Here is a 23,592-nt window from a genome sequence, read left to right on the forward strand (position 1 = left end):
GATCCTACGGAGAGGAGGCCGGAAAATCTGCCAATTCTGCAGGATTGGCTCCATTCAAAAACCATTACCGAGCACTGGAACGCCACAAAGAAAGGTCCACCACCCTACAGAGCTGCATATATTTTTATTTATTTGTTTATTTATTTGGACCAGGGAAGAAAGAAACGGATCTATTAGTGGATTCTATTGATTTACGAGTCCAGATGCAGCCTAGGAGGTGGCGGAGGAGCCGCAGTTGGTGTAACGGCCTGGTGGGCGGCGCACCGCGTTAAGGTGTCGTGCAGCGCGATAGATTAGTGCAAGCGACGGCGGGGGAATTTCAGTTGAAAGGTAAGATGGCGCGTATCAATGACCGACCGATCGATCGATCGATCGCGGAACACGCTGTGCATTCACTAATCCGCACTCATCAGAGAACGGAATCAGGGCAGGTCTCTCCCATCTGTCCAGAGGGAGGACGGGGACATGGGAAAGCGATGAAAGCACGCAAAGGCGCAAAGCGTACGTGGTTAAAGACGGTATTGGTGTGTATGACTTGGTCTAGAATGTGTTACTGAACTCGGAGTGCCATGCTTTACACCAGCCCAGGCAACCCCGTGGATGCATGGCCATTCGGGGGTATATAGATCGTACCGTGGTTCCATAAAGGCATACAGTTTACGCTGAGCCAATGTCAGGTAATGGTCGCGCAAATGAACTTATTCCGGATGTTATCATTCGCTATGTTGTTTTGACTCCTGTTTGTAAAAGAAACCCCATCTAATTCTGGCACATGGGCACAGCTGAGAGGGTGTAGGAGCACGGCTGGAATTACAGCGGTGGCTCGCATCTGCTGCAGTGCGTAGCGTGCAGAGCTGGCTAAATTTATGCCGTCCTCCTAACGGGAGAGAGAGGGAGGGAGGGAGGGAGAGAGAGAGGGAGGGGGGGCATGAAAAGAAATCGGAGTGACACCGTCAAGAGGGAATAGATGAGTGACAGCTACACCAGCAACCACAGGGAGCGCAGGCAGCAACAGGGAGAGAGAGTTTGGCGTGTTGTACAGTTTGCACTGTCTGTTTCAGAAACAAACCGAGTAAACTGGCAGAATGGAACCGTTCAGGACCGCAGTGCTCCTCCACAGTCTATTGCTCTCTGCATGGTCTTTTTCCCATCATTCTCACACGGATGACATCCTCTCAGCTCGCTCAGGTAGGCTATATGCAGCTGTTTTTTAGGTGCTGTGTCGGTATGTTGTGTGTGTGTGTGGGGGGGGGGGGGGTATGTGCATGTGTGTGTGGGGGGGTATGTGCATGTTGTGCACAGTCTGAGAGAGAAACTAATGCATAATGTAAAGAACACAAGTTGCATGGACAGACACCTGTGACCACCATGATTTATCATGATAGACTGTCAGTGATGCACAGTTTGTTTGTTTTTTTCCTGTCAGTCCTCAGGTTGCTGGATAAGCCGATTAGGTTTGACCCCTGTTGTCTCATGTCTCCACCTCCACCCCCATTGTTCCCTCCACCTCCACAACTCTGGAAGCGGAAAAACACTGTAGGTGTTCATACACACACTGGGTCGAGACATACAGTACTTCCCATCACTCTGGTTCTTACTCTGAGCTTTGGTGTGTCCGTGCGTGTGCATGTGTGTGTGTTTGAAGGATGACAGTGGCATATTAACCCCAGGCATTGACGGAGAAGAAGAGGAGGAGCGAAGACCTAAACAGGTGGTACCGGTATGTGCCTCTGGACCTCCTGGACCTCCCGGACCACGTGGCCCAGAGGTAAGGTGCCACCTCTGAACAAAATACCATGCAGAGTAAAGCTCAGGTATAAAACACCAGCTGCAACACCCTCCGCTCTGACTAACATCACACTTTATCAGCAGGCTCGAAACCACTTAAATCCAGGTGAATGGGAATATGCAAGCATGGGAGGGAAAAGAAATTGCCATTTTAGTATTGATTGATAGATGTACAGTGCTCGGAGGTGACGTGAGCTGTTTCTAAATGTTGTCTCGTCTTTCAGGGTCATAGCGGATTGCCCGGCATAAGAGGACCAAAGGGGGAGAAGGTTTGTGTGTGTGTACTCTGGCACCTGCCTTGTATTGTACATCTAATGTTATTTGCTGTGAGAAACATGTGTGTGTCCTTGTCTGTGTCTGCTTTAATGAGTGTTAGGCCTCCTCTCCACTGATTTGTCCTCCAGGGAGAAATTGGACGTCCTGGGTTGAAGGTGAGGTTCTCCTTCCCTCCTCCTCCTCCTCGCCATGTTTCCTCGTTGATCCCTTTTCACTGTCCCCCCTTCCAATGCTCTGTCAAGTATGTCCTTGATGTAATGAGATCTGAATTCAGTCTCTTCCTCTCTCGCACTCACTTGCCCCATTACTCTGTCACTCTCTGTCACTCTCTCTCTCGCTCGCTCTCTCTCTCTCTCTTGCTCTCTCATTTCAATCTGTTCGTCGCAGATCTCTTTCATGCTGTTTGTCGATTGTTATCAACCATACCCCTCCATCTACCACTACTACCATACCTGACCACCTAGTAAAACTCGACCACCTATCCGGCTGTTTCCCATCACCCTCTCGCTCGTCCCCTATCCCCTTCTCTCCTCTCGCCTCACTTTTTCTTGGCCTAACTCCACTGGTCCCTGCACTGTGGAGTTCAGTCCTGCTGATCCAGGCAATCCACTGCTGTGCTCCTGCGCTCTAATCTCACTAAGTGCCTCTGCTCTCTGCGATAAATCATGGTGATGAATCACACGGTGGCAGGCCCTCAGTGTCTCTGCTTGCTGCTGTTTTCATAGCGCACAGCTAAACGAGAGCACGCTCCGGGGGTGCTAGCTCGAGGGGACACTAGCGCAGGTGTCGCAGAGATGCACAGTTATTGCATAATATCTATACAGCCCCTTGCATTTGAGAGGAAGGAAATGACAATGGAACAAGATCAGCTGAGTTCTCATTCCTGTCCTCTGAAGAACCTGTTCTCATCTCATCTGTTTTCAGCCATGTCTTCAAACATGTCAAATAAGGGGAGAGACATTGATATTGTATCACTTTGAACTGAGCGCTCTTCTGACTGACTTTTGTGCTTTGCTATGGTAGGGACGCACAGGAGCGCCAGGCCTACCGGGGAAACAGGGACTACAGGGATGGCACGGTCCAGAGGGAGTCAAAGTGAGTCTCCTGACATTTCTACAAGATGGCTCAAACAATGGATGTCCTGAACTGATTAAATATGGTACAGTCTGCATCAGTTAAGGACCTCTGTATCTTAATGATCTTAAGAATGCCTTAATGGGGGGCATCCGGGTAGTGTGGCAGTCCATTCCGTTGCCTACCAACACGGGGATCGCCAATTCGAATCCCCGTGTTACCTCTGGCTTGGTCAGGCATCCCTACAGACACAATTGGCCGTGTCTGCGGGTGGGAAGCCGGATATGGGTATGGATCCTGGTCGCTGCACTAGCGCCTCCTCTGGTCAGTCGGGGTGCCTGTTCAGGGAGGAGGGATAACTGGGGGGAATAGCGTGATCCTCCCACGCGCTACGTCCCCCTGGCGAAACTCCTCACTGTCAGGTGAAAAGAAGTGGCTGGCGACTCCACATGTATCGGAGGAGGATGTGGTAGTCTGCAGCCCTTCCCGGATCAGCAGAGGGGGTGGAGCAGCGACTGGGATGCCTTGGAAGAGTGGGGTAATTAGCCAGATACAATTGGGGAGAAAAGGGGGGAGGGAAACATTTTCAAAAAAAAAATCTTAATGATATTAACAACACTTGGTGTTTATCTCAAAAGTGAAGAAACTAAGCACCAAACAAAACTTATAGTTACGTCATTAAGTGAAGTAATGCTTTTCCGTTAAGTGATAAAATGTGCCCTTCAAGTTGCTTCTGTTTGGACGGGGTCCAACTTGCAGATCTATGCATTTGGTGGCTGACTTAGTGTCAGCAATTTGATGTTAATTTTTTCTGTTCAGGGAGAGAAAGGGGACCAAGGGCTGATGGGATTGCCAGGACTGAGGGGACCACCAGGGACAAAGGTTGGAATGAGACACCTTAACAAATATTATACACAAGTTACCTATGTGGAGAAGATGGCTGAAATTGTGTATGGTCTGCACATGCACTGTACGGAGGGATTTGCTAGTGTCTTATCTTTTGTTATAATCCTTTCTGCAGGGTCTGCCAGGGTACAAAGGAGAGAAGGTACACCCAGATTTATCTGTTCTCCGTAGTTCTTAAGTATGTCAGTAACCTGTCTTTTGACCTTAATTTGCTATCTTTCTCTTTTCTCTGTTCTTCTTGGAAGGGGTCTCGAGGTGACCCTGGAGTCATAGGATTGAAGGGTGATAAGGTCAGGAGAGAAATTCATTTATTCATTCTTTAATCCAGTTTAGGGTTGTGTATGTTGCACAGGTTGCCAGTCCACCGCAGAAGCAGAAAAATGTTGATATAATTTCTGAAATTTTTTTGGAGAAGTTTTGCATCAGATGATCAACAGATTAGTTAGGGTTGCTCTTTCTGTAATTTCACAATGCTAGGTTCCCAAGGGCCTGCTAAGTAGGCAAAGCCGTGAAAATCTCGACATCAGTTGTTTAGATATTGGTCAGAGCCATGGAAGTATCCACGTTAAAAAGGCCTTAGGTATGGGAGCCCAACAAGGGGATCGCTTGTTCGAATCCCCGTGTTACCTCCAGCTTGGTCGGGCAGCCGTATCCGGTGGGAAGCCGGATGTGGGTATGTGTCCTGGTCGCTGCACTAGCGCTTCCTCTGGTCAGTCAGGGCGCCTGTTCAGGGGGAGGGGGAACTGGGGGGAATAGCGTGATCCTCCCATGTGCTATGTCCCCCTGGCGATACTCCTCACTGTCAGGTGAAAAGAAGCAGCTGGCGACTCCACGTGTATCGGAGGAGGCATGTGGTAGTCTGCAGCCCTCCCTGGATTGGCAGAGGGGGTGGAGCAGTGACCTGGATGGCTCGGAAGAGTGTAGTAATTGGCCAGTTACAATTGGGAGAAAAGGGGGGGGGATAAAAAAAATCTACTAGGTACTTGAATAACAGAAAATTTACCCAGTTTGAGCCTTTTGCTGGAAAAAATTAATGACACAGACAATGATTTTCTTTTCCTGTGTCTCTCTTTTTAGGGGTCCATTGGTTTGCCTGGGGTGCTGGGACAGAAGGTGAATATAACGAAATATTGATTAAACCCTAAAATTGCAATTCATTACAGTAATTCTTAACTTGCCTCCACTCTCAGGGTGAGATGGGACCAAGTGGAGAGCCAGGGGTACCGGGCAAAAGAGGGCCCACTGGACGCCCAGGAAAGAGAGGAAAACAGGTGAAGAGGTGGGGATAGAGAGGGAGGGTGGGGATTTAGGGAAGCGCGGGATAGGTTAAGGAAAGAAGGAATGTCACACAAGTGCACAGGGTGTTTGGATTTATGTATTTATATATAGATTATTTTTTTATTTATAATGGCATCAGATTTCACACACATTTCACACACACACACGTCCAGACATGGCTCACTTTTCCACAACAGCTTCACTTAACCCTGGGTCACACTGACTTTCCCGTACTACTCATACTGTTAACTTACAGGTATGTCCTCTCGCTGGCTAATTCAGTCACTCGGGCCTTAATTCCACCTCTAAGTATAGACTTCCGCATACAGAAGGCCATATAATCTTCGGCCTTGTAGAACTTCATGCTTGTAGATCTAAATATACATGTATGCTCAAGCAGCATTGCAGTATTAGGAAATACACACATACTCACCCTCTCTCTCTCTCTCGCTTTCTCTTTCTATCTATCTGCCGACCGCCCTTCCTATCTATCTATTTTTCCATGGTATATTCTCTCTCTCTCGCTCTGTTTATGTTTCTCACACACACATATACTTAGACTTGTGCATGCACCTATACACACACGTACCCTTTTCCATGGTCTAGATTATTACAGCTATGCACAAGTGGCATTGCCATGTAGGTCACCTACTGTGGGAATTTGTTTGTGTGTACACGTGTGAGTCATTGCGTCTGTGTGTGTGTGTGTGCCTGCGTGTATGTGTGTGCTCGTGTGCACATACGTACGTGCATGTGTGTGTTTTGTAATAATTCAATGCTGTCTGGTTTTGTGCAGGGTATGAAAGGCCAAAGTGGAGCACCAGGGACCATGGGCCCCAGTGGACCCCCAGGTCCCATTGGTCACCCTGGGCCCCCTGGTCAACCAGCTTCAGGTAACACAAAATTGTGCACGGACACACACATATGTGCGCACACATACACAAATATTTTCGTTATACCTTAACTGTGTGTTACCTACCCTCCCACTCACACACACATTATGTTTTGTGCAGGTCTCTATCTGGTAGGAGAGAAGGGAGAGAAGGGTCCCGCGGGTGCCCCAGGCCGCTGTCAGTGTGACCCACCTCTTGGAGCGAGCAGCACCCCTTTTGGAAGATACAGCCAGCGGGGGAACTTCAACAGAGTCCCCGCAGTGAGAACACATTCAGACAAAACGATGAACAGTCACTTAAAAAAATAACACCTGCTTACTTTACTCATAATATTGGCTCTACCCATGAGTCATAATACCGGGCTGTCATCTACATACTTGTGGCGTGTGTGTGTGTGTGTGTGTGTGTGTGTGCGTGTAGATATTTGTGGTAAACAATGGGGAGGAGTTGGACCACATACAGATAGAAAACGCTATAGCATTTCGAAAAGACCAGAGGTCCCTCTACTTCAAAGATAAAGATGGATGGAAGCCAATACAGGTATAGGAACCGCTTGTATAAGGCACTTTTTTTGCAAGCCTGTTTCCTGTACAGGTAAACGCCACAGCTTTTTCAAATAATCCCAGGACCTAGTGCCAAACAGCAAGATTTCTAAGTTGCTAAAGTTTGAAGTCAGCACTGGTTTACTTTTTCCACTGTGTCTTATCAAGCCATTCCAGCCGTACCAGTCAACAGAGAAGGTTCTGGAGAGACTGGGTGTTTGTGGGGATGGGAAAGTTCAGGCCCAGAATGGAGAGGAGTGTGATGATGGCAACAAGATTGTTACAGATGCGTGCCTCAGTGAGTTACACATGTCTCTCTTGCTCACTGGCATACTTGCACAAATACACAGACGCGCATGCATGCAAACAAACACACTCACACACACATAACATGCCGTCTCTCACGTTTGCTTCCAAGATTCCCTGCAGAGCTCGCCCGCAATTTTCCATGCTTCAACCTTCTCTGTATGTCCATCTAGATCCTGTTCTCTCATGGCAAAGGGTAAACTAAAGTAAGCATAGTGAGACACTTAGCATGGCTCATTAATCACCCTCTCTTTCTGTCGACCTGTCTCACCCCTCAACTCCTCGATTCAATTCAATTAGCAGAAAAATGCTGTATTGGCATCAGCATAACACACAGATGTGCCAAACCAATTAGCAAGGTCTTTCTTCCTCCCTCTCCACTGCTCCATTTATCCCTTACATACTCTTACCGCTAGCCTTCTGCTCTTTTTCTCTCTTTCCCACCCTCCCTTCAGACTGTAAATGGGCATACTGTGGAGACGGCTATCGACATGAGGGCATGGAGGAGTGTGACGGAAAGGACTTTGGTTTCCAGACTTGCAAGTCCTATCTTCCTGGGTATGTTCACCGATATCAAATGCCCATGGTGTGCACACACATGCAAATGAACACAAGGGCTATTACTCATGTATAATGTCAATGTTGCGCGTGTCCTCCGCAGATCCTTTGGGCAGCTTAGATGCACCGAGTCTTGCATTATTGACTCCACCGACTGCAAGTATTTCACCTGAGAACAACAACCACAACAACAGAAAAAGAAGCAATGGCAGCTACACTAGCTGCATTTCCAAAATCTTCTTTCTGCTTTTGGGGTTCACACTTCAGCTTTTTGTGATGTGTCACCCAGAAAGGTAACCAGCAGACTGAGAAAATGCTCGAGGGAAGCTCTTGTGCTCAGAGCTACAAAACAGCCCCGGGAGTCAACTTTGAAATGACTGACCTCTATGAAGTTTTAACTCCTTCAGTGGTCTCAGGAAATAGTTCCATGTCACTGTCATACAATCGACTGAAGCACTGTTATGGACTCTGTCAGCCATGGGCAATATGTTTGGACTATGATTGTATCTTATACAGTAATGTAGTTGTAATGTCAATGACTTCCTGACTGTTATTGCAGAAATAAGCTGTGCTCTTTGAAACTCCTGTAGTGAAAAAAAGATTTTCCAAGTTGGCACTTTCAGAGAAGAGATGATAATAAGAATCATGTTATTTAGTATCCAAGTCAGGGGTATATAAGTGTTTATATTTCAGAGAAATTTATTACGAAACATGTAGCGCCTGCAATGCTGTGTTATTGCATGTGAATGTGTTTGGTTGTGTAACAGATTGCTTTCAATTATATGTAATTGGTTTTGGCTTTTAAGCTGTGCTCCAACTGTAGTAGCCAACTGTGTGGACCTATCGACCCACTGGAGTGAATGTCGAAGCTACAGTAACTGTAAAATTAATGTTACACGCATAACAATAGCCACAAAAAGAAGCATACATGAATATAGCAGATGCATGGAAAAAAAAAGTTGTATTTCCCTCTATCAAAATGACACCAAAACCTCCTTACAAATGTTGATTCATTTATGTCTATCTGTATGGTGGTAAAATGGCATAAAACGTTGAGAAATCGATTTAAATAAAAAATTACACTGAAGAATTCCTCTTTTATTCTCCATTCAGTGGATCTTGAAAGAGGCGTGCCAAGAGGCGGAGAAATATGAAAAAATTTCGACCAATTACACGAAAACTTCCTGCAACAACCTCCGTTAGTGACGTCACTGCCACGTAGAGCGCCAGCTGCACGCTTGTCTGTACAAGTTGGCGCACAGTGTCCCAACTTTGTGGCAAGTATTGGTAAATTAAACCAGCAAGAGTTTTCCTTGCAGGATGCTGCTGACTGTGCTAAGCTGGTTTTGTTCGTCGGTCCTGGTTTTCGTCAGCGGGGGGAAACTGCCTGAAGCTGAAGTACAAATAGAGGTTTTGCAAAAGCCTTTCCTCTGTCATCGCAAGTCGAAATATGGAGACATTATGTTGGTGCATCATGAGGGATATTTGCAGAATGGCACACTGTTCCACTCGAGGTAAGTTGGTTGATGTGTGACAAGAGGGCTAGGCTGTCAGATTTAAACAACTTGTGTTCCGGTGGTCTGACGATTTATAGCTGCCTTGTCGAAAAATACTACTGTAGTGCAAATCAGTAGTAGTGTCCAACCCTAACTTCGCCACCATGCGCATAACTGCTAAGTAGCACATCTCGATTGGTAGTACGTATTGACGGAACCAGCACTGGAGATCTCTTACCTTTTTAAAATGACTCCACGTAGCGCAATTGTTAAGTAACGCCAATATGCGCATGCGCAATAGGACAGCTCGACAAGTAGGGTGAAATGTGGCAACAGTGTGATGCACAGGAAAGGTAGATGACGACTCTTTGGAGTTCTGTAAATCTGTACTTTGCCAAAAAAAATGTCTGTTATTCCACAGTCGGATCCATGGTGACAAGCAGCCCGTATGGTTCACTCTGGGCATCAGAGAAGTTATCAAAGGTTGGGATAAAGGCCTGCAGGACATGTGTACAGGGGAGAAGAGACGACTCGTCGTACCTCCAGCCTTGGCCTATGGGAAGGAGGGGAGAGGTAGGTCCATGCATACGTATGCACATTTCTTTAAACGATATCATTTGCTCGGCTTATTAAGAAGTACCTCCATTGTTTCAAATGTGTAATGCTTTTCATATTACACATGACTGCATCTAATCTTGCACTGATTAAACCCTGTCTTGTTTTGAATGGCAGCTAGCACGGCCAACCCTGAATGAGCATTTCACGTAGTCCACTAATATCAGTCGACCTTTTCGCAGCATGGAGCATGTGAAAAAAAAAGCAATGCAGTAGTATTCCCTGGTAAGCACGACTCCAAATCGTTTCACATCTTGCCATACTAGGCCTTAGTTATCATTTCCCTAACACAAATAACAATTTGAAATAACCTGAATGACTTGATACAGTGTAGGTGGGCTTTTTGACAGCATACATGTTCAGCTTATTTTCAATTAATGTCTGATATATCTAATTATACGATCACATCTACTGATGGTGATTGGGTGGGACTGGTGCAGAACTAACCAAGCAAAGCGGACTTGAGAACTGAGCAGTGGATAAAGGTACATTGATACCTCAGGTGTTAGCCAGTCTCCTTTTACATTGACCTTTGCTCAGTAATGTTGTCTACGGTCAGGTAAGATCCCGCCGGAGAGCACCTTGACTTTCATGATTGAGGTGATGGAGATCCGCAATGGCCCCAGGTCACATGAGTCTTTCCAGGAGATGGACCTCAACGATGACTGGAAGCTCTCCAAGCAAGAGGTGGGGATGAGTACAACTGTGTTTTCATGAATTTTATTTAGTTTTACTATTGGTCTTTGTGCGCTATGTTAACTGGTGTGCACACAACAGACACACACAGACACACACACTTTGCAGCTTCCTCAGTGTTATTCCCTTTCATTCAAAATGAAATGAAACTTGGAATGATTTCTGTTTCAATCACTCTCTCCCTCTCGCTTTTGAATGTCTCTTTCTCGAGTCTCTCACAAAATCTTAGTTTAACAGCATCATCTCTCTCTCTCTCTCTCTCTCTCTCTCTCTCTCTCTCTCTCTCTCTCTTTCTCGTTGTACACCAGGTGAAAGAATACCTTAGAAAGGAGTTTGAGCGTCACGGCTACCCTCCCAATGACACTCACCATGAGAACATGGTTGAGGATATATTCACTAAAGAGGACGAGAACAAAGATGGCTTCATATCCTCCAGAGAGTTTACATACAAACATGACGAACTTTGAACTGCTACCCTGTCCTAGGATGAATAATTGTCGTTCCCCTGTTTTTCACCCCTCTGCTGTGGAAATGCATTAAGTGTTGGGTGTTAATGTTTCATTAAATGTGTTAGTTTTTTTACAAACACTGTTTTTATTTGCAACCTCCCTGTTTGCAGATATATTGTGAGCGCTCGAAAGCCTTTTGGTTTATTTATTTGTAAGCATTATATTTCAGTCGGGCAGCTTCATTTTTTAGTCTGCCCACCACTATGGGAGATCATAAATAGTCATTCAAACAGATTCACTCCATCCAAGACCCACTGTCAACTCAACTTTGATTTTAATTTTTGTAAACCTCTTCTAGCACATCTTAGGAAAATTAGACCCAACTCATATTACTTAATCCTGTCTCCACTCATTCCTGCATCCCACGTAGTAGGGCTTAATATCTAGCCCATGCAAGTATCCTTAACTAGATAATGTACCTTCATCTTTGGAAAACCATCATGGATGTGCGGTCGCCTCACACCAAGAAGGTCCTGGGTTCGAGCCTCGGGGTAATCCAACCTTGGGGGTCATCCCGGGTCGTCCTCTGTGTGGAGTTTACATGTTCTCTGCGTGGGTTTCCTCCGGGCGCTTAGTTTTCCTCCCACAGTCCAAAGACATGTAGGTCAGGTGAATTGGCCGTACTAAATCGTCCCTAGGTGTGAATGTGTGTGTGTGTGTTGGCCCTGTGACGGTCTGGTGGCCTGTCCAGGGTGTCTCCCCACCTGCCGCCCAATGACTGCTGAGATAGGCTACAGCATCCCCACCACCCTGAGAGCAGGATAAGCGGTTTGGATAATGGATGGATATATATATATATATATATATATATATATATATATATATATATATATATATATATATATATGTGTGTGTGTGTGTGTGTGTATGTGGCCGGCCAAATTTCGCAAGGTAAAAGCATCAGAACAAATCTGAGACTATGTACATCTTCAGTGTGGGTGTTTACCTTTTCAAACCATGTATTTATTAGAAATTTTGTAGAATTTTTCCATCAATAAAGCAACCACGTGAACCGTTTAACAAACATAACCTATGGAGGTTTATTTGGTGGCAGAACGTTGCAATACTTCTCACATCAAACCAGCAGGTGGCACTGTTTCCGGAAGTGTTACTACTTCGTTATGGGCAGAGGGGAAATTAAACAACGCCTTACACACCACCAATACACAGTCACAATAATGCTTCACAAGATAAAAATATCATTGGATTTTCATTTTTCTTAAAATACAAGTTATGTTGTCCATTACACTTCTAAATCACTTACAAAAACATATCAGGTTAACACATTGACAATAAAAGCATGTTAGCAGTTTAAAGGTCAGCAGGCATCAGACTCCGCTTGCATTTTGGTTTAGACGTGTGTCAGATTGAATAGACAGGTTGCTTGTTGAGGGTGAGCCACAATTTATGGCCACAATTTATGGCCCCCTGTGACCGGCCGGGTACACGGTCAGTGACTTGCCCTCGCAAATCGAAATCATCTACAACTTTTGAAAAGGATTACCTTCCCAAAAGGTCTGCAGGGTTTGAGGAGAACATCGCCTCTCGCGAATATGTCTTTTAGCAAATTGTCAAGCTTTTTTTTTTAATTACTTGATGAGCATAGCGGCTAGATATCCTGCAGGCTGAGAGGCCACAGTTGTATTTGTGCCTCTGCAATAGAGATTTAGTAGAGGTACGCGGCAACTTCATGAGTGGATCTGACACCAGATTCCGAGTGCCGTGCAAAGAATATGCAGTGTAGTGTGACAGATGTCTCTCTTAATATCAACCCATAAGACGTGTGTAAAGAGATATTGCATTTGTGTGCGCGCGTGTGTGATTGAAAGAGAGCACTGTACGGAGGGCCCTCCTCTCACATATTCAAAACATTCCACATTCACAAGGGTTAGAGGTCACATAGTCGTGGTGGGATGCAGCTCAGCACTCACATGAAAACACTCGAGAGAGAGAGAGAGAGAGAGACTCGATATGCGAGGATCTCAGAATGGACGGAACATCCAATACGAAACCCAAAGACTTCTCCTTGATCTCATGCTCTTTTAGAGTCCCATCTTTCTGTCTGCAGCCAAGGTAGGAGGAGGTTTTGGACGAGCGGCTCACTCTGTGCAGCAGTGGGGTGGGGTGGAGCAGCGTGAGGCTGGGACGTCAGCGGAGGTGTGTCCTGATCCCAGGTGGATTGGTGTTCACTGCAGGGGAAGCATGAAGAGAAAAGAGAGAAGATACACACACACTGTCATGGCAATTATTTAATTTCACTCTGAGAGAAAAAAAAAGCCGTATCACACAATTCCTCCCCCCACAATCGCACAACTCTCTTCTCAACCCCGGGAGTCGCCTACGAGCTCTCCTCAGGGGAGGCAAACTTCCTGGGTCTTGGGTGACTTTTCAATCCCTTCACCAGACTGGCCAGCCGGATTCCACGCAGAGAGTGGGTCAAAGAAGAATATGAGTTAGACTTCCCGGACGAGCCCCCAAATTGTTGTGGCAATTATTTAATTCCATTCTGACATTAAATGATTAGCGAGACAAAAATCTCTTACAGTATTGTCACACGATTTTAATACATGTTCAATGAACAGACGCCTCCAAGCCCAGGTACTTGAATGTGACCCGATCAATACAGTACAGACTCTCTTATAGGGCAGTTGTCTGTTCTTCCTCTCCTTATCTCATGTCTTCCCGCTCTCATCCACCAAGGCCAGTTCTCCAATTAGTGTGTAAAGACCTGCTACACTCAGTGAGTCTCCCATACAGCCAACAGTTAACAACAGGCCCTTATTGGAGAAGACACTTTAGAAGACTACCTTTGTTCTATTACACATGGCCTTCAAGCATCTAGCTAAGCAATGTAAGGTCATGGTGAAAGATTAAAAGTAAGCAAACAACAAATATGAACTGGCCTCACACACACATGACTCCATGGGTAACTCTGTGATCAAACCTGGGATGCGACATGAGTCGGGCGTCTTTACCTCTGTTTTCTTTGCTGGGGTAGGTCCGTGGGAAGGGCTTGAATTCATCGGGTGGGGGTAAATCTTCTACGGGGTGGAACTGAAACTTTGACTCAAAGTCATCTAGAGGGTTGAGCCATAGGTGTCATTAGACGTCGCCTCTCTATCCACCCTCCTCTTTTAAGACATGCATGAGAGTTTACAGTTCTGTGTTACTGGTGAAGGTTTATGAATGTGTGACATCCACACACACACACACACACACACTCGGTCTCACCCAGACTGTGCAGGTGTCCATTCCTGAGACTGGAGGGTGGCAGGGGTGGTGGTGGTGGAGGAATGCGGCTGGACAGTTGGACAGTTCAGTGGAGGGGGAGCGGGCTGGGGGAGCAGGGGGCGGAGCCAATCGACCTGTTAGCAATGGATACAAGACCAGGTCACAGTGATGTCATGTAACACCATCAATGAGATTCCACATACTAAAGCATCGTGCATTTCTTTATGCTATTTGTGGCATAGAAGAGGAAACGTTTCTCATTGTGCCTAAAATGTCGATAGATATTCTACTTCTGGAATTTTTGTCCTGCTAAAACAAAAGTACCTGCACTTCTGGGCACGGCAGGCGGACGTCGGGTAGGGGCGGTGCAAGGGTAGGAGGGTGGAAGGGGAGGCACCCCCGGGCGCATGGCCGGGGCGGGCACAGGTGGCACTTTGGGCGGGGGAGGTGGCAGCATGGATGGGCAGCTGGGGATGAAGGAGGCGGGGAGGGGAGGTGGGGGGCGGGGGTCCCAGTGGGCTGTCCCGCAGCACGGGGAACCTGGAGGGCTCGGGGAGGACTGCTGAGGGGGGCGGGGAGTAGAGGTACCCCGGGGAGCAGTCCGAGACAAAGGAGGGGGGCATGGAGGGTGGGGGCGGAGGAGGGGGTCGAGGGCCGCGGCACGGTAACCTGGTGGGACTGCTGGATGGGGAGCCAAGTAGGCTTGGTGACCTGCGAGGTAGGGGGGGGGAGGTGGGGGAGGAGGACATGAGGGGAGAGGAGGAGGCCTGTTGGGTGGCCGGTCCTGGAAGGCTGAGGGGGGAGGGGGAGGGGGAGCAGAGGGAGAAGTCGGGGGAGGCGGGGGGAGGGAGGAAGCAGGGGGAGGAGGAGGATGCCGGCCGCCATGAGAGGGGGAGGGAGGGGCAGAGCAGGAGGCCGCCACAGGGCGGTCGGCAGCGCCTCCTCTCTCCAGTGTCCTGTGAAGCTCGGAAGAACCACCAGGCTCCGCTGAACTGTACGGGTTCCACAGAGGCTTCAGAGCTGCCGATGAGCTGGAGCGAAAGACTACAGCACATCCATGCAGACACAAACACACACACACACAGGCATGAAGGTGGTCAGAGAAGATACAGACAGACTGCACATGCTCAGTTAGGTTAAAACATTCGGCCAACCCGGGCATCTGGGTAGCACAGTGGTCTATTCTGTTGCCTACCAACATGGGGATCTCTGGTTCAAATCCCCGTGTTACCTCCGGCTTGGTCTGGCGTCCCTACAGACACAATTGGCCATGTCTGTGCATGGGAAACCGGATGTGGGTATGTGTCCTAGTCGCTGCACTAGTGCCTCCTCTTGTCGGTCGGGGCACCTGTTCGGAGGGGGAGGGGGAACTGAGGGGAATAGCATGATCCTCCCACGCGCTACGTCCCCCTGGCGAAACTCCTCACTGTCAGGTGAAAAGAAGCGGCTGGCGACTCCACATGTATCGGAGGAGGCATATGGTAGTCTGCAACCCTCCCCGGATCGGCAGAGGGGGTATAGCGGTGACCGCGACAGCTTGGAAGAGTGGGGCAATTGGCCAAGTACAATTGGGGAGAAAAATGGGCAAAAGAAAAGAAAAACTATTCGGCCAACCTGGAGTCTTGGATGCTGCATCTCTCTGTCCGGTGGGCCTGAGCATTGGGAAACCACTGGCAAAGAGCCCACCCAGAGAGGGTCCTACAGGTGGCATCCCTCCTGACGGACCCTGACATGAACCAGCGCTGTTGGACACATCAGCGCCAGTCTTGGGCTCTGAGAAACAACACACACAGATTAGGTTCATTAGGACGACACTGACTGCCATCCAATACAACATCATGGGCACCGGCCACGACATCAGTCAGAAACCTCACAACTGAGGCCATTAATCATTTCTCATTTGAATTTTACAATTTGCATGTATGTCTATTATCAGATTACCCGGAGGCTCATGAAACTTGTTGAGGAAGTTTTTCTTTTTTTCTTTTTAAAGGTGGAGATAAAAACTGGCTTTTTGTTTTTAACACTATTAATGATGCCTTTCATAGTTCATAGTACTCGAGTGCGTGATGCACAGGCGACAGTACAGTATGTGTACAGTCTGTCAGTGTGCTATACAGTATTGTCAGTACAGTATGAGGTGTACAGCTTGTCCTGTCTGTTGTCTGATCTGTATAAAGCCTTTATCACCACATAGTAGTTTACTACTCCACCCTCGTGCTTATCTGCCACAAGGCATTCCTTCCTCAAGTGTTTGGTCCCCGTGTGTTATGTGAGGTGGTGATGGGAGTGTGTGGGGTGGGGGTGGGGGGGGTGTACCCAGAGCAAACGTGACACCAAATATAAGCCTAAAAAGGCGATAAACCCTCTGTGAATTTATCACTCCTTCTTCCCTCCCTTTCTCTCCCGCTCTAATCCCATCTTCTCTATGCCTTCGCTGCTCTTGCTTCCCCCCAACACATCGGTTCAGTATCTCGCCGAACAAAACGCACACTGTTAAAGCCCTTTACCATTCCTCCCGCTGGTAACACGCGCCCCACGTGAGCTGCATTGGGTACTGGGACATGGTCTTTGTGCGTTTCTGTGAGTGTGTGTGTGTGTGTGTGTGTGTGTGTGTGTGTGTGTGTGTGTGTGTATATAAATATAAATATATATATATACAAGTTAGTGGGTGATAGTGGGGTTATTTCTCTCACTGTCGACGACGGGGGGCACTGCGGTCGTTGACCTGCGTGACCTTTCTGAGCCTGGTCCCTTTCTGGATGTCCACCAACAGGGCATTCCTGTCACCTCCTCCACCACTGGACTGTAGCTTAGGAGGGTCCAACCGAGACTGTCACACACAGTCAGAGGGGGGGGGGGGCGAGAGAGAGAGAGAGAGAGGGAGAGGGAGAGAGAGAGAGAGAGAGAGAGAGAGAGAGAGAGAGAGAGAGAGAGAGAGAGAGAGAGAGAGAGAGAGAGAGAGAGAGAGAGAGAGAGAGAGAGAGAGTTTTTACGAAAACGGGACACAGTTAATAATGGAACGGCTTCACTGTTTGGACAGACATGATGACCAAGGTAGCAGCACTATACAAATAAAGGGCAAGGACTCCATGCACTTATTTTGCGTCCCACCACCACCACTACCACACACACACACACGCACGCATGCACGCACGCACGCACACAAACACACACACACACACACACACACAGACAAATATTTTGCAGGGTGTAATGCGGTGTAAATGATTTCAAATCCTTGACTGGTTGAGAAGTTACTGGGCTCTGTGTGTGTCTGCGGCGTGTCCATCTGAAACATGCTGTGTTTGCCAGTGAAGGGAGCTCATTTAACACGAGACTGCTGCGATCCTGCTCTGGAAATATAACACCGTGCTGGTATGGAGAGTTTGCTGTCAAGCCCTACCGTGTGCTGCCCCCTCCCCCCCCCGTCTGTCTGTCTGTGTGTAACTGTACCTGTAATCTATAATGCATAGAGCCCCCCAGGTGTTTGGTTGACGATCGATGACAATTATGTGAGTGAATGCTTACAATTGCATGAGAGCAACAACAAAAAACAAACAAACAAACAAAAAAAAAGTAAGAGAGAGCATAAGAGAGACCAGAGGGAGAGGGAGACAGAAAGAGAAATAAGGTTGAGTGAAAGATAGTCAGAGAGAGAGAGAGAGAGAGAGAGAGAGAGAGAGAGAGAGAGAGAGAGAGAGAGAGAGAGAGAGAGAGAGAGAATCTTTGTAATTGTGTGTAACCATGTCAGACCTGGGGCACATGCATTTGCCAATTACTCTTGACATTATCTCATTATTTTAAGCTGTCCAGAGCTGCAGATGAGTCGATTTTATCAGCATTATTGGCTACAATCAGACCGCCCTTAAATCCGACCCAATTCCGAGTTTATCCTCAAATTTGACACAGTTTGTTTGTTTGTTTGTTTGTTTGTTTGTTTGTTTTTTTTTGGGGGGGGGGAGTGTGAACACAAAAACAACATGCAAATGCATCTTTTCAATTCCAATTTTGGCCACATTCATATCCAATACATGTGCATCAAGCCAGTAAAGTCCTAATTCATGTGCGTCTCATTTCACGCTCTGCAGTACAGATCTGCAGGATTGACAGGCTTATAGTGACGCCACAGCTTATTTTTTATTGACCAATCACTGCTATCACTTCATTGACACTATATTCCATTGAGATCAGGGGAAAAGCCTGTGACATACACGGGGCACTAGTGGGGATGTGGTTTTTACACGAGTTAGCTTGGGGGGAAAAGATGCTGATGGAAGTCATCAAAGAAAGACAGCGGGCAAGGTTGCTGGTTTAATATCTATATGGGGAGATGCCGCTATTCAGGCACACGTCTCAATCGACCAATGTTTTAAAAAAAATTTACTGGGGAAATGTCTATGCACGGTCACAAGACCTCATTCGTTTTCAGTCATCCGTGAACGTGTGTCCTGTCAGGATGGAGATCCATTTCATCAGTGATATCAGATATGGGTCACTTTCAGATGTGAGTGCGGTCTGAATCGCCTAGGAGAATTAACTTAATCAGATCTGAGCCAGGGGTGAACGCAGTCTTACCTGCGGCGGGGCAGCGCTGGGTGGGGGCGGTGGTGGGGGTGCAGGGGGTGGGGGAGGGGGCGGCACCGGCATGCCTTGGCCTCGGACACCTGCAAGAGAACAGTGCACACTTCCTGTAACAAAACAAACAAGATCATCGTCTCATACCGCCAGGCCACGGACCGGCCACCGCAACCTCCACAACCGAGGACTTCTTGTACCACAAAAGATGTCGCTACTGTGGAAAGGAGCAATCCAACAACCTCAACTCAACCCCCTCTTCCATGAACAGGAAGAGCTTTCACCACCCAGTGTCGCAAACAGGAAACAGTGAACACTCCTTCCTCTCTGGGGAAATCTGAGACCCCCACCCCGCATACTCTTCCCATTTCCCATAATGCCCAGTAGTAGAGGATGAGAAGAAGAACAATGGCCAGCGTTGTGTGGAAAGTAATGGCCCTTTGACCTGCAGACCGTCACCGACCAGAGGCATTATGTGTTGATGGGGTGGAAAACACAAGGGGGAAACTCTTCAGGCACATGCTACTGAGCGCTGCCCGTTTTTTCCGATGTATCCTGAATAAATGAAATCATCTAACTAACTATGTTGAAGAGGTGTAATGGTGCTAAACGTGATCAACACCAAGAACATAAAGGGAAGCATTTGTGATTTTCAACATTCTCTCTCTTGCTCTCTCTCTCTCTCTCTCTCTCTCTCTCTCTCTCTCTCTCTCTCTCGCTCTCTGTCTCTCTCTCTCTCTCTCTCTCTCTCTCTCTCTCTCTCTCTCTCTCTCTCTCTCTCTCTCTCTCTCTCTCTCTCTCAACTATAATCGGCAGTCTTTTGTGTACCTTTGAAACGCCACTGAAATTGTATGTAAAAGTGTCTGCCAACGAAATCACTAGCTACAACCCCTACTTACTGTTTTTCACTTCCTTTACTGGGCTACATGGAAATGGCCTACAGTAAGAGACTGCAAGAAACAACGCTACATACAGCTGTTGTAGCGAATGCCAACGACTGACGTCATTAAGATGAGGATTCAGGAATTTCCACACAATTTCAGTGGCCTTCCAGGTATCCACACAGTGTCGGCGCCAGAACAAATCTGACGGCCGGGCCTACGGTTTACCGGGGGGGCATGAGCATTAGGGCTGTCAAATTTACATCCTATATTGGAATATTCTTCGATTGTGAATTTTTTTATTAATTATTAATTATTTGCTAAATTAACCTTCGAATGTGCGCTTAGAATCCTTACTTGTGCTCTGCTCTTTTCCCCCGTTGTTTTCCATTCGCGCACAGACGCTACAAGCAGATCGCGTGAGCTTACTCGCAGCAAACAGCCCACTACAACAACACACTGATATGCTAGCTGCACTGCGTCACAGTAGGCTAAGCTGAAAGAACCTCGAATCAAAGAAAAAAGTGGTGTAAACTACTAATAAGACACGTTAGTCCCTAGCTATCGGGTTTAACCCTTTAGCCGAGCGGTTAGTGATGTTGCCTTGTGGTGCGGTACACCTTGTATCGAATCCCGCACCGGGCAAGAAAATAACGGGTTACAGTGGTGTGTAAGGTATGCCATTTTTGAGCAAGTGTAACACTCCACAACTAAGTTACGAATTTAAAGCAACATCTTCAAACTAAGCACCCATCAGAATTCGCGTAGACCTGTGACGAGGCGCATTTTATTTCATTGATTATTATTGATTATGTATTTAAATGTGCTATGTGCATTAATTAATTTTAATTTTTACATGATGTTTAAGTACTAATTTTCACATCATCGCTGGGTAATTGGCAGGGGGGGCACAACTTTCATTTGGGGGGGGCGAGGCCCGGCCAATGCCCCCCCGTAGCGCCGACACTATACCCACACAAGACTGCTGAGTTGCAAATCCCTACAACATACAGATAGATAGATAGAGTAACCAAGCATATTTCCGCCCGCTGCGGGATTCGATCCATCGTTCTACTGCACCAAGAGGCGACATAGCTAACCGCTCGACTGCAAGTCTTCTGTAGGTTTCAGCAGTCACCCTTTCCCGGAACCCGCGCTCCGAAGAGATTTACTAGGATCTGCAAGCTTCCGTATCCCACCGCTGCCACCAATGTAATCGAGCATTTTTTTCCGCCCGTTGCGGGATTCGGTTTGGGGTGTATTACATCACAAGGCGACGTCGCTAACCGCTCGACTAAAGTAAAACCGACCCCCAGGCATTAGGCCAGTGGGTCTTTTTGTAGGTTACGATAGATAGATAGTGTTAAAGTGTGTTGTTTCCTTCTACTAATGAGACGTTACAACTCGTTTCAACCCCACTGGGCTATAAACTTTAATAATAACTTCGGCACGTAAGGTTATGCATCATGCTCGGTCCGTTATTCCAGGTGCAACAACCTGAACGACCCCTGTGTAAACAAGGAACTAAACAATGGTTCCTAACAATAGTTCCTATTGTTACAGATAGATAGATAGATAGATAGATAGATAGATAGATAGATAGATAGATAGATAGATAGATAGATAGATAGATAGATAGATAGATAGATAGATAGATAGATAGATAGATAGATAGATAGATAGATCCTTACCTATGTTATTGAGCATGCGTAAAGACGTGCTTACATCGAACACCTGAGCATGACTCAAACTCAGCAAGATGCTAGCAACGTAACTAAGCACTTGGGTCTTGTTGACAGTCACAAAAACTTTCTCCCAAATAAAGGACCTTGTAAACGCTTTAGGAGCTGCCTCGCAGTGTAGTGAGGAAGGGTGGGTTGTCTAAGGTCTGCTCATGTGCAGTACTCCGGAATGTGTGGATTTCAGACTCTCGGATAATTAAATGAAATGCAGGACAGAGCCTGTTTTTGTTTTCTGCGATGCGCTAGTTCCTGGCCCGAGGTCTCAATCTGATATTAAGTAATGGGCACCTCTCCCCTTTCTCTTTGGGACCGTGCATTTTTCTGTGTGCGTGCGTGTGTGCGTACGTGCGTGCATGTGTGTATGTATGCCCTCTATGCCATGGGCTGTCTATCCTCCCTTACTATTTCTATCGACATATCTGTGTCAAGCAGCTTCTGTGGCACAGCCGATGTTGATCTTAAAAGGGGCCAGTGCTGCTCAACAGTTGGCTGAACAGCAGCAGCTAACAGGTGTGAGTCAAAACTAAACGCACCTCTCACAACGGATCCGTTTGCTTTTTGAGGTCCTTGATCCCCTCCGAAGCAGCTGACAACTGCAACCTGACCCAATTTCCCCTTCATTCAACTTGGACCGTGAAACAGCAACTCTCGAAAGTGAATGTGCAAGAAAAACCAAGGAAGGTCATTATAACCGTCTTGTTTCTTGACGTCACACATCTCCCATAAAGTGGCGACACAGGAGCAAGGTGCACAGCACAAAGTGCAACCCAGATATTTAAAATATACAAACTTGTCTTGTTTAAAGCTTATTTACCGTGCCCGTCCGTTATCGCCAAACACACTTCGGGGACGGATTCGCACAAAGCTTCGGCATTAGAAATAAGGAAAGGAGGTCGCTGTTCTCAGTAGTGTGGACGTTATGCAGTTTCACCTACCTTTTAGATACGAGCTGAATTCCACCTGTGTGCCGTGAAAGAGAGTTCAGTTAAGTCACCGGGTTATTTTTAGCACAACGAGGACACCGTTATAGCTCGTCCCACTTGTCCCGCTGCAGGGCCATGGGAATAAGAGAGCAAAAGTTGACATTCGCTTCGTAGATAACTCCACCTGCGGGGGACGTCTTCAGCAATACACCTCTGCTACAGCGGGGATCCGAAGCCGCGCCGAATCTCAAGAAAGTTGTAGGGAAGTTTGCTTTACACTTCCTCTCTGCCTAAAGAAACAACAGCAGCAGTAGCAGCAGCCACCGACATGGTGCATAATTGCTCTGACATGACGGCCCTTAACTGTGCGTGTGCGTGCGTGTGCGCGTGCGTATGAGAGAGAGAGAGAGAGAGAGAGAGAGAGAGAGAGAGAGAGAGAGAGAGAGAGAGAGAGAGAGAGAGACTGTCAGTGCGCTGTCTTGTTTTCCTCGGCCAGTGTGCCCTCCTCTTTACACCCACGGCAGGAGGAGGACAGGGTGAGGCCCCACCTCACGTTTCAGATGCAAGCCTTGACCAATCAGAAAGCGGGACTCCGTATGCTTTTAATTTGTCGTCCTCCTCCATAGTAAAGATGCCGATGGACTCCCTCGGGTTACACCAGCCGGATATGTTCCGCATTTGTTACGTGCATTAAAACTGGTTTTTGGCAAGTGTAGAAAACGGCAAAGTGCCCACGTGTGTATGGGTGACTTTATCGATGGAAGTACGTTCGATGGAAATACTCTTTTCTATTGTGTTCTGGGTGTACAGTGGCATTGCGTAGCAGATGGCTGCACCGCAATGTAGATTACAAGATGACGCATTTGCACCACCTAGTGTTGGAAAACGGACCCTACAATTGACTTTACCTCGCCTACCTTTCCTATGCTGCAAGAAACACATTTTAAATGATTTGTTGTCGTTGTTCTACCGTAAAGCTCAAGCACAAATTCAAATTATAGAGGTAGATGTTACAGAGTTAAAGCACAAAATGGACACCAGTTCAGAATGGACACCAGTTTAACGAAGCTACAAAGACGGGGGACAAATAAAACAACGGTAAAATAGAGAGGTGAAAAAGAAAAACAGACAAAATGAATATTTCCAACAAGAAGGCACTTAACCGGGAAGTTGCAGCTATGCGGATGGCAGAACAGGTGAGGTTCAAAAGGTGTGTTTCGAGGAGCTCCCAGGGTTGGTGTAAAATAAATTGATGCAATTATACCGAGTACAGCAACCATAAATCTGTCTTGTCAAGAAC

The 23,592-nt window shown here is 47.1% G+C and overlaps 3 protein-coding genes across 3 annotated transcripts; 2 read left to right on the top strand and 1 right to left on the bottom strand.

Annotated features, from left to right (window-relative positions):
* The first annotated feature begins 249 nt into the window (after nt 1-249).
* On the top strand, nt 250-7,794 carry wu:fc38h03 (acetylcholinesterase collagenic tail peptide). The gene is made up of 18 exons (XM_056298861.1): nt 250-330; nt 1,062-1,188; nt 1,427-1,536; nt 1,646-1,768; nt 2,013-2,057; nt 2,193-2,219; nt 3,088-3,159; nt 3,958-4,020; nt 4,160-4,186; nt 4,290-4,334; nt 5,122-5,157; nt 5,235-5,315; nt 6,119-6,215; nt 6,336-6,475; nt 6,636-6,755; nt 6,926-7,055; nt 7,519-7,621; nt 7,725-7,794. Exons 2-18 carry the CDS (start codon nt 1,086-1,088, stop codon nt 7,792-7,794), a joined length of 1,392 nt encoding a protein of 463 aa, XP_056154836.1. The 5' UTR covers nt 250-330; nt 1,062-1,085.
* Nucleotides 7,795-8,854: 1,060 nt separating this feature from the next.
* On the top strand, nt 8,855-11,761 carry LOC130128966 (peptidyl-prolyl cis-trans isomerase FKBP14-like). The gene is made up of 4 exons (XM_056298750.1): nt 8,855-9,135; nt 9,539-9,690; nt 10,292-10,419; nt 10,737-11,761. The coding sequence occupies exons 1-4, from the start codon at nt 8,942-8,944 to the stop codon at nt 10,893-10,895; spliced, it is 633 nt and encodes a 210-aa protein (XP_056154725.1). The 5' UTR covers nt 8,855-8,941; the 3' UTR covers nt 10,896-11,761.
* A 33-nt stretch (nt 11,762-11,794) lies between these two features.
* Nucleotides 11,795-22,675, bottom strand: LOC130128795 (WAS/WASL-interacting protein family member 3-like). Its single transcript, XM_056298525.1, is given in 12 exon segments — nt 11,795-13,126; nt 13,913-14,014; nt 14,169-14,244; nt 14,247-14,302; nt 14,493-14,671; nt 14,673-14,812; nt 14,814-14,885; nt 14,887-15,212; nt 15,783-15,941; nt 16,872-17,001; nt 18,747-18,835; nt 22,305-22,675. Coding segments are annotated over 11 exon segments (1,353 nt in total). The 5' UTR covers nt 18,819-18,835; nt 22,305-22,675; the 3' UTR covers nt 11,795-13,085.
* Between the last annotated feature and the right edge of the window lie 917 nt (nt 22,676-23,592).

Source organism: Lampris incognitus, chromosome 18 (assembly GCF_029633865.1).
Source record: "Lampris incognitus isolate fLamInc1 chromosome 18, fLamInc1.hap2, whole genome shotgun sequence".
In the NCBI taxonomy this organism is placed as follows: Eukaryota; Metazoa; Chordata; class Actinopteri; order Lampriformes; family Lampridae; genus Lampris; species Lampris incognitus.

Coding starts and splice junctions, on each gene's coding strand:
- wu:fc38h03 (XM_056298861.1), top strand. CDS start 1,086: ATGGAACCGTTCAGGACCGCAGTGCTCCTCCACAGTCTATTGCTCTCT. Junction 4,021..4,159: donor GGGGACCACCAGGGACAAAG/GTTGGAATGAGA, acceptor TCCTTTCTGCAG/GGTCTGCCAGGGTACAAAGG. Junction 6,216..6,335: donor CCCTGGTCAACCAGCTTCAG/GTAACACAAAAT, acceptor TGTTTTGTGCAG/GTCTCTATCTGGTAGGAGAG.
- LOC130128966 (XM_056298750.1), top strand. CDS start 8,942: ATGCTGCTGACTGTGCTAAGCTGGTTTTGTTCGTCGGTCCTGGTTTTC. Junction 9,136..9,538: donor GGCACACTGTTCCACTCGAG/GTAAGTTGGTTG, acceptor GTTATTCCACAG/TCGGATCCATGGTGACAAGC. Junction 10,420..10,736: donor GGAAGCTCTCCAAGCAAGAG/GTGGGGATGAGT, acceptor GTTGTACACCAG/GTGAAAGAATACCTTAGAAA.